The sequence below is a fragment of the Marmota marmota genome, unplaced genomic scaffold (genome assembly GCF_001458135.2).
Source record: "Marmota marmota marmota unplaced genomic scaffold, marMar, whole genome shotgun sequence".
Classification (NCBI taxonomy): Eukaryota; Metazoa; Chordata; class Mammalia; order Rodentia; family Sciuridae; genus Marmota; species Marmota marmota.
The window spans coordinates 3049365-3064584 of record NW_025999960.1 but is presented as its reverse complement, the minus strand read 5'-3'; the positions used below and the strand labels follow the sequence as shown (position 1 = coordinate 3064584).

Here is a 15220-nt window from a genome sequence, read left to right as displayed (position 1 = left end):
TTTTTTTTTTTTTTTTTTTGGTTGTGGATGGACACAGTACCCTCATTTGTTTATTTTTATGTGGCGTTGGGGATTGAACCCAGTGCCTCATGCATGCTAGGCAAGCGCTCTACCACCAAACCACAACCCTGGCCCTGTTCTTGCCAATAATAAGTGAGTCAAACATAAATAGCTGCTTTTGGAATATCAAAGTTTATATTTCTGTTAATTGAGGAAAAAGGAATGAACAAAGAAGTAGGCCAGTCTTTTTAAGTAAGATAAGGACAGAAATTTCATATCAGCATGATGGTTCAGACCAGTGGATATGGGAATACTAGTAGATTTGAACATTGCTTTCAAGGTCTTAAATAAATTTATGACTCAAGCACATTATTTCTCTGGTTCAGTTTCTTAACAGACGCTATATGACTGAAGTGGATTATTCAGGCAAACAAGGTGAAGAGCAATCTTGGGAAGCAGATTATGCTAGGAAACCAAATCTCCCCAAATGTTGGGATATGCTTACTGAACCAGATGGTCAAGAGAAGAAACAGAAATCCTTCAAGTCCTGGGAGTCTCCTGTTAAGCCACAGGAGACACCAAAGCCTGCAGTTTCCTTAGATCAGAGGAAACAAGAGATTCCAAAACTCAGGTCAACTTTGCAGGAAGAGCAGAAGCAGCTGGAGATCTCTAAATCCAAACCACCTTCCAGCCAGTGGAAGCAAGAAACTCCAAAGTCTAAAGCAGGATATATTCAAGAGGAGCAGAAGAAGCAGGAGACACCAAAGCCTTGGCCAGTTCAGCTGCATAAAGAACAGGATCCAAAGAAGCAAACTCCAAAGTCCTGGACACCTTCTGTGCAGAGTGACCAGAATGTCAGCAAGTCATGGTCCACTACCATGTGTGAAGAGCAGGATGCAAAACAGCCAGGGACTCCAAAATCTTGGGAAAGCAATGCTGAGAGTCAAAAACACTCTTTAACATCACAATCACAGATTTCTCCAAAGTCCTGGGGAGTAGCCACAGCAGGCCTCATACCAAATGACCAGCTCCTGCCCAGGAAGTTTAATACAGAATCCAAAGATGTGAGTAGATCTGCATATTGGCTCTGTCAGTGGAGGCATAAGGAATTGTAGTAATGATAATTTCTTTTAAAAACAAACCCCTTGTGAAATTAATTGAATACCCTTAACTCTTTAATGAGTTGATCTGTTATTTTTCCTAGGAGTCTAACTGAAGATGAAATTTCTACAATTATAAAATGTTAAGATTTAATGCCAATTTTTTGACCAGGTACAACACATATTTAATGAAAAGATATGAAGTACCTATATTAACATATTACCAAATATATTTCATACAACCTTAATGAATTAAGGAAGTTGTTATTTCTAATTCAAATGTGAGGAAAATAAAACAAATAAAATTAATTGGGTTCTATGAGTCAAAAAATAAGTTACATAATTCAGATTTGAACCTCATTCACAGTGGATTTATAGTATTTCAATGTGACTGAGCTATCAACACCTCTCTTAATGAAATTGAGGAATATATTTTAATCCTGAACAATGATTTACTTAGGACAGTTTTATATAAGTAATACATAGTTTGTGACTGAATGTTTAAACTTAATTATGTACTGTAAGGCTCCAGTAGCATCTAACTTCATGTGATATCTGAACAACTTCACATTATGTCTACTATACTTATCGTAAATCTTGTCTTATTTATTTATTAATACAGGTTGATTGCTTTTTATTTGGTCTTTTTTGTGTGTGGGGGGGTACCAGGTATTGAACCCAGGGGCACTTAACCACCAAGCCATGTCCCCAACTCTTTTTTTATGTTTTATTAAAGATGGTTTTGCTGAGTTTCTTAGGGCCTCGATAAATTGCTAAGGCTAGGTTTGAACTCTTGATCCTCTTGCCTCAGCCTGCTGAGTCACTGGGATTATAGGTGTAGGCCACTGTATCCGGCTACTCTTATTTTTTGATACATATTAATGTTGACTTTTTAATGGTACAGTATGACATCAGATAGTGGCTATTTCAGACAAGACCTTAATGTGAATAAGTGAGTAATATAAATACTTGTCACAGAATGGGAGACTTGTTACACTGTGTTTTATTTGTGGAGTTTTTCCACTGGGCACATGGGTGATCTTTTCTGACAGAAGTTACATTTTTCTGTAATTTTTCATTTGTAGCACTCAGACTAGTCTGAATTTTTATGAAGAAGAAGTGTGAGATACATGATGGTTACAGATATCCTGGTATTTGGGGAACTATTTGAGTTAGGCTTTTTTTTTTTTTTTTTTTTTAAGTTGTAGATGGACACACAATACCTTTATTTTATTTATTTTTATGTGGTGCTGAGGATCGAACCCAGTACTTCACATGTGTGAAGCAAGCGCTCTGCCACTGAGCCACAATTCCAGCCCCTGTTTGAGTTAGTTTTGTATTTTTGTTTCAAAATAATTTCCAGAGATAAGAAAATATAGGCATTAAATATTTTGTAGTTTTGAAAAAAGAAGGCCTCGTTCTGTTAATGATAAATAACCTATTTCAGGAAGATGAGGCTAATAATGAATAATCCTTGGATACAGTCCCATGCTAATGTTGCCTGTTACTAAATTGCTCACTACTGTGGTGAACACAAACTTGTTACCACCTTGCTTTATAAGAAGTGTGAACTTATCCTCCCAATGTTCTCCGCCTCTGTGTAGTGGTCTTTCTTGTACTTCTGTGCCATTTTAGTCAAGGCTTTCCAATTAGTCTTTAGCCTTATACCTTAAAACATTTAGCTTGAAAAAAACCAAGCATTACATTTTATAAACAGTGAACTAACTACCTCTGCTACCTCTAGCTCGATTCTCTTATGGAAAGAGTTGGGTTACTTATCTTTTGCTCTCCTTTCCCTCTCTTTTCTAGGAGTATTAATATTGATTTTATCTTCTCTATAGAAAATTTGTAGCTGTATTTCATTAACCTGATATTATACAACAGTAACTGCAGTGTCATAACTATTTTGAGAAACATTTAAAAACCTAATTTAATACCTCCAGACAGCTGTTAAAAAAAAATCTAATGGGAAATTGGACTAGGTATAGCAATGCTGAACCTTTTCCATGACAGAATAGTGATAATGCATTGTTTGTTACATGCTTAGTTGGAAAGGTCAGAACTCACATGTGATTTGCTTTAATAGCATAGACAGCATTCTAGTGTAGTTTTAGTTTTTGTTTGTTTGTTTGTTTGTTTGTTTTTAAGTAACTGAGAGGATACTACTCTGTGTAGTGCAGATTTTGTCTGTCTTGTGATTTCAGCTGTCTAGAACATGACTAGGTATAGGCAAGGGCAAAATGAATTCAAAGCCAAAAGACTAGGTAACATGAAATTAATCACTAAAGCTCATATTTTTCTCCTGAAAGAGTTCTTTATTTATTTACTTATAGTCTATTAGCTTATCTGGTACCTTTGACAAGCACTCAGGTGACTTACAAGTTGGGGAAGAGATGCAGATGGAGCCTGTCATCCTAACATCTGTAAGGAGTAATTATAAATTGTAAATTAGGTCTAATTCAAAATGTACAGCAATTTTAGCTAATCACCTTTTAAACATCAGTAGCCCCAAAGTAACAAAATGTAATAATGTATTTCCTCAGTTCTAGGGTGCCTGTGTTTGTGTATATGTATTTGTATCTTAGTGTTTCCGAAATCAGATACATCTTAAAAATATTTAATGTAATAGTAGTAATTTTTTCCCCAGAGAGAAAAAAATCATTGGTATTTGTCAGTGGTATCCTTGTTAAGAGTATGTTCAGTGCAGAGAACATACTGATAACTATTGTCAGTAGTGAACATCTCTTAACAAGGAAGTTCTGTTATTCTAGGTCTTCCCTTTAGAAATAGGTTTTTAAAGAAAGATCTCCATTAAAGTTGTCATGAATGAGGGAAAATCATTTAAAGTTTGCTTACATTATTTAGAAAATGCATTTATATAGAAATTCTTTACTTGTAATAAATCTGATAAATGAACATTGCTGTTTGTTTTAATTTTATTAAAATATAGTGAGATCCTGAATAAGGCTGTTGACTTTGAATTTCTCTTATACGTAGTGGGTTTGTCTTATAGGTGCCTAAGCCCATGCCTCAACCTGTAGGTTCTTCCTCTGCTCTTCCAAAGGATCCAGTATTGAGGAAAGAAAAACTGCAGGATCTGATGACCCAGATTCAAGGAACTTGTAACTTTATGCAAGTATGAGCCATTTTAAAAAAGAATCTTTGGTGGTATTCATGGGGCAGTTAACTTCTGATCTGAAGAATTACAGGGAAATTGTGGATTCTGCAGTCCAGAATGAGTGAGAGTCCTGGCTCTGCTGTCCTTTAGTTCTGAGGGCAAATTACTTGATTCTCTGCTTTGGTTTCTTTATTTGAAAAATGAAGATAATATTCCCTACTTCCTAAGTTTGTTGTGAGTAAAGAAATGAATTAGACATATAAAAAAACTTCAAGTACTTATTACCGCTGTAGGTCACCAGTAGTTCCACTCAGGCTGTGAGAACCTGCTCCATGCTTGGTCTTCTGTTGGGTACTGCTGTATATAGAAAATGATAGGACATTTTTTGCCTTTGAGGAGTTTATATTTCCAGCTGTATAAGATTATAAACTTTGCTATATCAATAGTTGAATGCTAAATTATGAGATACAGAGTCTTACAGAATTTCATAATAGCATGATATTACTGAGGACTGAAGTAGTCAAATAAGGTATTTTTGTTTAGCAAAAAGATCTTGAGATTTGCATTTAGACCTGGGTTTAAATCTCAGTTCTACCACTTAAGACTTATATAATCCATGCAGGTTATTTAACTTCCAAACCTCTACTTATTTACAAAATTAAGGAATGGATTACCTCTGTGGATTATTTGAAAATAAAAGAACTAAAATGCTTACTACAAGTATGTAGTTTAAGTATGCAAAATGTGGGGAAATTTCTCTGAGATAACCAAGATATGTAGTGTAGGTAGGAAATGAGAATGGTTCTCATCACTAAAGTCTTTAACAACATGAGCTAGTAGGAGGTTGCGGTAAAATAATTAGACCCTCTCTAATTTGGGAATAATAAAAATGGGGGTACAGACTAGATTGATGCTTATGCTTAAAACAGGAGTGTCTTTCCCAAGTTAGGCCTTGTAATTGCTATCATAGTTTTTAACATTTGGCAGTTACATTAGAGTTGATTTTTGACTCTTAATTTCTTTTTTATGCTGAATTTTTTGAACATCTTGAGATGTTAATTAGCTAGATACCTATAGCTTTAGCTAATAAGCTATGGGCAATACCATGAATAATTTAATGGTAATATCTTTTAAATTAATGATCTTTGTTCCCTATGCATTATTTAAAATCTTATCTTCAGGAGTCTGTTCTGGATTTTGACAAACCTTCAAGTGCAATTCCATCATCACAGCCGCCTTCAGCTTCTCCAGGTAGCCCAGTAGGTATGTAATCATTCTAAAGACTCAGAACAAGGGCTTGGGTTGTGGCTCAGCGATAGAGTGCTTGCCTCGCACATGTAAGACCCTGGGTTCGATCCTCAGCACCACATAAAAATAAATAACAAAATAAAGATATTGTGTCTGTGTATAACTAAAAAAAACACCACCACCAACAACAACAACAAAAAACTCAGAACAAACACCTTTAGAGCTCACAGTTATATCTCTTTACAAATCATTTGCTCTAGATAGCATAAGGGTTAAACTGAAATATGTCTCTAATAATTTATTCTAATTGTATCCTCTGCCATCAGAGTTATATAAGGATAAATTACCATTAGGACATTACTGTGCTTACCTGACCTGTTTGCATTTTGGGAGCAAGTTTTCAGATGGGTGAATGGAAATGCCCAATAGCTGGATTTTTTGGCGATATCTTATGTTCCTCTTGGAGTGATTTCTGACTAGAAACTGCTTGACTCTTTTGGACTCCAAATCTGGAGTTGGTGCTTTTGGATCATAACTATGAGATCACCTGAGAGATGTTTAGAACAGTGACTAACACAGTAACTAATGATAGACCCCAAATGTAAATCTGGTCTGCTGCTTTAACAGGTAGCCTTTTTGGTTCATATTAGGTTCTGTCAGGTGAGGGGAGAATATAATCAAAGCCATATTCCAGCTGCAGTGGGCACTAGACACCAGCTCAAGATAGGGGCAGCAATTCCAGGGTGAAGTAAGGAGAATCAGTAGAAAGTAATTAACAATTGTGATAGACATTAACAAGAAACCAAAATGAAAACTACATGTTTGAAAAGCATATTATTATAACCAGCAAGAAAAATACCTAAACAGATGACCCAGCTAAGACTTATTTTGAAACCTGTGAAACTTGTGTTTTATTGGTTGTTTTGTAAAGTCTTAGTTCTTTTCTTTAGAAGCCTTGAAATGCTTATAACCCTTTAACCTTAAAATATCACCATGAAAAAGTATCACAGATGAAATTAGTATTTTCAGCTCTTCCCCACCTTCTCTGATTTTTTTTTTTTGCATGTGGGGATGGAACCCAGGAGTTCTCGCCACTGATATACAACATATACCCCCAGCCCCTTTTATTTTTATTTTTGGGCAGGGTCTTGATAATTCGTTCAGGCTGGTCTTGAACTTGTGATGCTCTTGTTTTAGCCTTCTGAATAGCTGGAATACCAAGCATGTGTCACTGTGCCCAGTTTCTCTGGCTCTTTTTAAAGTACTAATGAAGAGTGCATGATGGACTTAATACCTAGTTCTTCCAGCTAACGATTTTGCTGTAAAGTGTAAACTTTAGTTTCTTTCCAATTGCTATGCAGTAACTTTTCTCTCCTCCTCAATAATGGTTTATTTTACTCTCTGCAGTATCTACAGAACAAACTCTTTCCAGTCAAAGTGATTTTCTTCAAGAGCCATTACAGGTAATATCCTCAGATTACTCTTTTTTATTATTCAGGGAAGGACCTCTTGCTTTGGCAAGAAAGACCAGACTTATTAAGATACCTAACTAAATTGTTTAAAGTAGGGCTGGGGTTGTAGCTCAGTGGTAGAGCACTTGCCTAAATTGTTAAAAGTGTTTTAAGACTATCTAGTTTTTTTAGATTAAGCATACTGGTTCTAAAAAGATTCTCTGACTATGCTGAAAACATCTATTACAGTAGAGACAGTTGACTGATTTTGGTGAGTAAAGAACAACCCTGAAGAATTCAGGGGTACCTTGTCTAAGAATATTGCTTTTCTATTGAGCTATGCAAGTTACAGTTCATTAGCATAATAAAGGGTCTAAAGAAAGAAACTAATTTTGTTTAGTCCATGGTTAACCAGTCCGTCCCCCACAGCCCATAATAGTTCATTCTTTTCATTTTCACTGAGTACACTTAGAAGCACAAAGGAATTAGATTTTGAGATCCCTAATATCAAGTTGCATTTCCATCAAAGGTAAGCCCAAACTTACTGGCCATTATTTTTGAAAACGTTTTCTCACTGTTTCTGTGAAAGCCTTATGACAATTTTCTTGACAGTAGCTCTTTTGACAGTAAGTTAAATATTTTGACTGGTTGGTTCAGCAGTTGTGATCTTCCCTTCTGAAATCCTCTGAGTAAATACCATTTGTTTATGGTGGTTTATATATAATTTGAAAAGGTGTGGCTTAGTTTTTGGGGTTGGGGTATGGGGGACTTAACCCATTGCCTTGTTCATGCTAGGCAAGCACTCTACCACTGGACTACATCTTGAGTCCTCAGTTTTTAAATTGTATTTGTTAAGCAAGGTATATCAGGGGGGTTTTGCCCTATCTTTTCCACTTACGCTTTTACTAAAGTGGTTTTGTTTATCTTATCTAGCTGTTAGAATTCTACAAAACGCCTTCATTTGTCAAGTTAAATTCTTTTTGAATAACTACTGGTCTGTGTAGAAGTTCTCAGGTACAGGCCGACAGGATGGCTACATCAGAATTTCTGGTCACTCAATAAAAATATGTATTTCTAGGTATAACTTTAAACCTGCTGGAGCATCATTTCCAGGGTTGCTATCTAAGCATTTATTTATTTATTTTTTATTAAAGAAATTTTTTTATTGTACTGGGAATTGAACCCAGGGGTGCTTTACCACTGATCCAAAGCCTCCCCCCAATCCTTTTTTTTTTTTTTTTTTTTTAATTTTGAGTTAGTTTCTTGCTGAGTTGCCAAGACTGGCCTTGAACTTGGAATACTCCTGTCTCAGCCTCCCAAGTAGTTGGGATTACAGGCACATGAGGCACCTGGCCAAGTATTTATCTTTTGAATATAACTCCCTGGTGAATCTGCATATCTGTATTTGGAACCACTCATCTCAAACATCATGTTTACTCACCAATATGTAATCTTCCAGCTGGTTCACTTTTTAAAGAGTGGTAATTTGGAACAAGAGCTGCTATAACATGAATACAAGTGTAAAGAATATGTCTTTGCTGGGCTTGGTGGTGCACACCTATAATCCCAGCTACTTGGGAGGCTGAGGCAAGAGGGTCACAAGTCTGAGGCCAGCCTCAGCAATCTAACAAGACCCTGTCTGAAAATTTAAAGAATTAAAGGAAAGGGCTAGGATGTAGTTCAGTGTTAAGCACTGCTGGGTTCAATTCATAGTACTAGGGGAAAAAAAATGTGTCTGTCTTTTTTGTTGTTAAGTAAACTTTTTCCCCCCCTTAAATCTCTTATGGTGCTAGGATTTGAACCCATTGGCACCCCACAACGGAGCTGTATCTCCATGTCTTGCTAAGTTTAATTTGCCAAGGCTGGCCTTAAACTTTTGATCCTTCTGCCTTAGCCTCCCTAGTCACTAGGATTATAAATATGTGCCATCATGCCTGGCTTCAAGTCTTTTAAAGTTTAACTACCAGGTGGTCCAAGAAGCTTTAATACTTAGCATCTGTGAAACCCTTTTGTTGAGAGACTTATGTCCTCACAACAGCCAGTTCTATTTATTTTTTTGCAGTTGTCTCATTATTTTAATAAGCACAGAAAAAAAGTTTTTAAAAAATATCTATAAAGTGTTTTATTTAGTACCTCTGTTTTTAACATACTTTGTGCACTTCTAAACATCTAAAATGACCAGATGTTTCAAATAAGGACTTAACGTTTGTAGATTTTATGTACAGTAATGCTGAATAAACTACACACATCCAGCAATGGTTGTATCTAAATGTGTCTTCTAAATAGGAACATTCTGGCCTAGAATACTTAATTTCTTCCAGTTTCTTCTCTGCTATGTGTAACATAGATATGATGTTAAAATTTCCACTTCTGAAAGTCCTTTCAGAAGACAGAAGAAAGGCATAGTTTTAAAAGTGTTCAATCTCATATTCTAATATTTTAGTTGGATATAAATTATTCCTGTTTGTTTATAAAATGTTGTACACGATTAAAAAATTATTTCCATGTGATCTTTTTTAAAACTTGGTCCCACACTCCTAAAGGAGCAGCATATCATGAAGGCCCCTTTGGAGGGTTGCAGCAGCATAACTTCTAATGTTTGGTTACCCCTCGTTAGTTTCCATTCATGTGTTTTATTACTTGAGCTTCTGAGAACCACATAGAAGCATTTAGATAAAATTATTGAATTTGTGGACTTTTTAGACCTTGCTTACTAGATTTTGGGAGGTATCTCTGATATATTCTAATAATTGCTGTGCCATAGATTTCCTTCCTAGCTACTCTCATAGTATTTTATTGGTTACAGTTGGTGCAGCCTTAGTTCCTGCTGTGCTGTCTCACAATTTTTCTTTTATTCATGCTTTTAATTTAGTTTTGCACTAGAATTTTAGTGTTATTTTGATTTATGTGGAGCTTATCCCATTTATACTTCCAAATTCCTCTTTAATTCAGAAAGTACTTATAGAATAAAAGCCTAGTTTCGATGATCGCTGACAGTGCTGTGGCTGAAGAGTTCATGTGCCCGAGCTTACACCCTCAGTGAGCTGCTTTTTGAGACACTCAGTCTAGCCCTAGGCCTGGAGTTTGAATCTTAATTCCGCCACATAGTTTTTGTGTAATTTGGGAAAATCACTTCACTTTTCTTTGTCTCTGCCTGATTATCAATAGAATGGGGATAGTTGTACATATTTTACAGGGTTATTATAAGTATTAAATACTAACATGTGTGATGGGCTTAACATAATGCTTAACACTAGTGAGGGCTAGTAAGAGGAACATATTAGGAGACCTAGGGCCCAGGAAACAGAAAGTGAGCAAAATATGACTTTTTTTTTTTTACAGTATTTTATGTCTTCTTGTGTCTAGGCTACTGCTTCTCCAGTTACTTGTAGCTCAAATGCTTGCTTGGTTACTGCTGATCAGGCTTCAACGGGATCTGAAACAGAATTTGTGACCTCAGAGACTCCTGAGGTAATAAAAGGCTAATGGTCTTAAATTCTTTTCTTCCTAAAAGAATAGCAGAACTAGTTTATTTTATGAATTACAGGAATGATTAGTTGAATGATGTAATGTTTAATTTATTAAGGTATGACTTTAGAGATGTTGTGGTCCTAGAACTTTTCTAGGTAACTTTACAGTGGCTTTGCCATATAGGTAAATTTAATAGTATATTGCCTTATCTTTTGTAGTAAATATTTAATTTTTCATATAGAAAAGTAAAAAGTTTTAGGTAAAAGTAGGCCAGATTTCCCTAAGGAAAACCTGGACAAGTTTTTATTTTTTCATGACTGAAGACAATAATTTTTAGGATTAAGATTAATGCTAGCCCAGTGTGGCAGTTCTCACCTGTAATCCCAGTGGCTCAGGAGGCTGAGTCAGGAGAATCGAGAGTTCAAAGCCAGCTTCAGCAATGGCCAGGCGCTTTGCAACTCAGTGAGACCCTGTTTCTAAATAAAATACAAAAGTAGGATGCGGATGTGGCTCAGTGGTTGAGTGTCCCTGAGTTCAATCCCTAGTACCAAAAAAAAAAAAAAAATTAATGCTAATTCAAAAGCTGGGTATGGTAGTTCATGCCCGTAATCTCTGTGGCTCAGAAGGCTGAGGCAGGAGGTTTATAAGTTTAAAGCTTGCCTTAGTAGCTTAGTGAGGTCCTAAGCAACTTCATAAGATCCTGTCCAAAATAAAAAAAGTTAAAAGGGGCTGGGGATGTGGCTCAGTGGTTAAATGCCCCTGCGTTTAATTTCTGGAACAAAATCAAATAAAACTGATTAATGTTAGTTCAGTTGTGAGTTACTCTTTTGGCTTATTTGACAATATTAGGTTTTTTTGTGCTTTCAGTTTTTTTTTTTTTTGGTGTGTGTGTGTGTGTGTGTGTGTGCGCGCGCACGTGAGTGCGTGCGTGCCAGGAATTGAACCCAGAGGTGCTTAACCACTGAGCAACATTTCTAGTATTTTTTTTTTTTTCCTGGTACGGGGATTGAACTTGGGGTTGAACTCAGGAGCACTTGACCACTGAGATACATCCCGAGCCCTGTTTTGTGATTTACTTAGAAACAGGGTCTCACTGAGTTGCTTAGTGCCTCACTTTCACTGAGGCTGGCCTTGAACTTGTAATCCTCCTGCCTCAGCCTCCCCAGCTGCTGGGATTATAGGTGTGCACCAATAGCTACCACACCCTGCACCAGCACTTTTTTATATTTTATTTAAAGACATGGTCCTGCTGAGTTGCTTAGGGCCTTGCTAAGTTGTTGAGTCTGGCTTTGAACTCATGAACCTCCTGCTCAGCCTCTTGAGCTGCTGGGATTACAAACTGTTCTGAGTTATAGATTTTGATGTTTGAGCAAATCTTTGAGACAGACATAGCAGGATAAAATGAATTTTGAAGGACAATTTAACAACTATTAGTTTTATTTTGGGTGTGCTATTATATAGAAATATTCATTATACAATACAAAAAAACATAGAGGGGCTGAGGTTGTGGATCAGAGGTAGAGCTCTTGCCTGGCATGTGTGAAGCACTGGGTTTGATTCTAAGCACCACATAGAAAAAAAAAAAAAAAGGTCCATTGATAACTTAAAAAAAAAAACTAAAAAAAAAAAAACCAAAACACACAATCATTAGTTTTTAGTTTTTTCAAAATATTTATTTTTTTTAGTTGTAGTTGAAAAAAAAAACTTTATTTAATTTATTTTTTTATGTGGTGCTGAGGATTGAACCCAGAGCCATGCATGTGCTAGGTGAACACTCTACGACTGAGCCACAACCCCGGCCCCACAATCATTAGTTTTTATGGCGCTACCTTGGTCTAAATTGAGATTTGGTTCTTCATTTTAAAAAGATGGGGGAAGAAGCTGGGTGTGGTGGCAGATGCCTGTAATTTCAGTTGCTCAGGAGGCTGAGGCAGGAAGACCTCAAATTCAAGGCCAGCCTTGGCAACTTAGTGAAACCCTACCTTAAAATAAAATACTAAAAGGACTGGGGATGTAGCTAAGTAGTAAAGAATCCCTGGGTTCAATCTCCAGTATTGAAAAAAAAGTAGATAGCGATTTTTACCAAGTGACCACAGGTATCTGCTTCATAACTAATTGGAATTGAGTTTTATTATCTATTTTTTTAAAATATTTTTAAGTTGTTGATAGACCTTTATTTATTTATATGTGGTGCTGAAAATTGAACCTAGTGCTTCACACATGCCAGGCAAGTGTACTACTGCTGAGCCCCAGCCCCAGCCTGGTTTTACTATCTTTTTAGAAGTCTTCGTCTTCATAGTCTGTTATGTCAAGAACTAATTGTTTCCTTAAAGATTAATTAAAATAGGTCAGGATTGGCTTTCTTTTTTTAGTTAACTGATTCAGAAATCCACTAATAAGTCTTTAAAACAGAGAAAAATTAACATTAAAGAAGTAACCAAGATTTTTCTTAAGCTCAATTCCACTGTATAAATTTGGAATAACATTAGATTCTTAACTGGAAAATGGTATTTCAGGGTTCAGAAATGATTAGATGCTTGTAAAAAGGTCAGCCCCTCTTTTGTTAGACTGATTATCAGTAAGACTCTTTGACTTAGTCAGCAGGCTGTGCAAAGCAAATACTAGTGTGCATCCTCAGCAATTGAGATTTGAAATTGTAAGCAAAAGCTATTCTTTTGCATTCCTGTGTCCAAATGTCATCCTAAAGAACTTGCTGACTTGCGCCAGTTTGGGGTTTAGTGTAAGTGAACTGCTTGTTATATGGCAGGTGATTGGCTGATGTTGCATTTCTTCCCTGCAGGCAGCAGTTCCCCCAAGCAAGCCACCGTCTTCACTAGCTGCTCCAAGTCCTTCCATGGCAAAGGGTTCTGAACAGGGCTTCCAGTCACCTCCAGCAAGTACTAGTTCAATAACCATTAACACAGCACCCTTTCAAGCCATGCAGACAGTGAGTATGAACCGGGAATGATGATCACAGTTAATTATTCATTATTCTGCTTAAGAGTCTTTGTTTCTCTTACATCTATTATTAGTGCTATGTGAAAAGTTTGCCTTTTGTATTCTTATTTAGGTGGTTAGAATTTACATTTGTCTAGTTGACATACTGTTTTTGACAGAGGAGTATTAAATCCCCAGTCCCTAGAATTTTGAATGGGTCTTTTATCAGAGCATTGTTCCCACTCTGAAAACTAGCAGGCAAAGCTGAAGGCCTATATCAGACAAATAAAATATGTGGTTGATTCAGTACCCTGCACAGCAAAAAAGGGATGAAAATGTGTAGGTGAAAAACATCTGTTTCTAGGAACAGCTTAATAATACTAATCATTACTAAAAGGGTACTAGCAATGTTCTTAGCATTAGTAACCTGAAATTCAGGGCACAGACTTGCTTAGCACCTCACTTCATTATTGGAGATTTCATTTGGTTTCATCCTGGTCTCATGCTTGTTCATAGAGATTTATTCAGATTTGTTTGGTGTTCTGAATTATGTATTTCTTTACAAATTATAGTTTTAAACTCTATTTATTTATTTATCATGCTGGGGATTGAACCCAGGGGCACTTTACAACTGAGCTACATCCCCAACCCTTTTTTATTTTTTTGAGACAGGTTCTTGCTAAGTTGTCGATGCTGACCTCAAACTTGTGATCCTCCTTCCTTAACTTCCTGATTTGTTGGGATTATGGGTGTGTGCTACCATGTCTGGCTTAAAACTTTTTTTCTCTTTTTTTAATAATATTGCAGTTAGATTTCTACATTTATTCTCTAAATACAGTAGCATGAAACAGTCTGTAGGGCTGTTAGTGAGCCTAATTGGCTCAGTGTTCCACTCCAGCTCCTTTGGAGTGATGATGGGGGTGTGTGTGTGTGGGGGGGGCCCTTGGAGTGGCAATGGGAAGCAGGCACAATGTAGGGATAGGCTGGTGAAGTTCGACACCCGAATTCACCAATCTTTTCACTCTGTGCTTAAGCAATTAGAATATCTTAGTTTCCTTGCTTTTCTTCTTTCCCTGTCAGTCCATCCTACACAGTTTTGCCACATTGGGTTTACTTTTTCTTTTGCCTAATTGAAAGCAAGCAGTGGTCCATTACAGAATGAAATTGAGTCTTTTGCCTGACACTCAATACCTTTGTAGTCTTGTATAACTTGTCAAACCAGTCCCCTAATGGGCTTGGCTTGCTCATTGTTGGCACAGTACCTATTTGCTCATGCCTCTGTGTTCTGCCTGTTTTGAAGCCTTTCAAGTTCAGATCAGTTCTCATTTATTCATTCATTAGACATGTCGTTATGAAGCCAGATCAAAATCACTGGGATTATAGCAATTAAAAATAGGTCTTTTCTCAAGAAGTTTGCATTTTTATTATTGCAAATTAAATAATAATTTATTATATTATTATTATTACTAGAAGTGGGAGATTTAGAAAGACAAATATATATATTATCAGATGCCATGTAATATAAGGAAAAATGGAGCAATGTAAGAAAGCCAAGGTAACAGAAACGTTCTTTTGTAAATTATGACCAGGTTCTGGAAGGTTATTGCTTGCCACATAGTAAAAATTCAGGAAGTAATAAATTATTTTAGTTTTTTAAAAAGGATCCTTTTCCTCTATAGGTTTAATGCAATGCCAATCAAAATCCCAACGGCATTTCTTGTAGAAATAGAGAAAGCAATCATGAAATTCATATGGAAAAATAAAAGACCCAGAATAGCAAAAACAATGCTAAGCAGGAAGTGTGAATCAGGCGGTATAGCGATACCAGACTTCAAACTATACTACAGAGCAATAGTAACAAAAACAGCATGGTACTGGTACCAAAACAGGCGGGT

The 15220-nt window shown here is 36.4% G+C and overlaps 1 protein-coding gene across 1 annotated transcript in view; it reads left to right on the top strand.

The window, feature by feature from the left end:
- Positions 1 to 15220, top strand: part of Caprin2 (caprin family member 2) — a 49195-nt gene that overhangs the window by 20545 nt on the left and 13430 nt on the right. Inside the window, exons 8-13 of the mRNA XM_048802438.1 lie at positions 387 to 1064; positions 4114 to 4236; positions 5400 to 5481; positions 6874 to 6929; positions 10284 to 10388; positions 13189 to 13353. Coding sequence (XP_048658395.1) covers positions 387 to 1064; positions 4114 to 4236; positions 5400 to 5481; positions 6874 to 6929; positions 10284 to 10388; positions 13189 to 13353 — 1209 coding nt within the window. The remainder of the gene's footprint in view (positions 1 to 386; positions 1065 to 4113; positions 4237 to 5399; positions 5482 to 6873; positions 6930 to 10283; positions 10389 to 13188; positions 13354 to 15220) is intronic.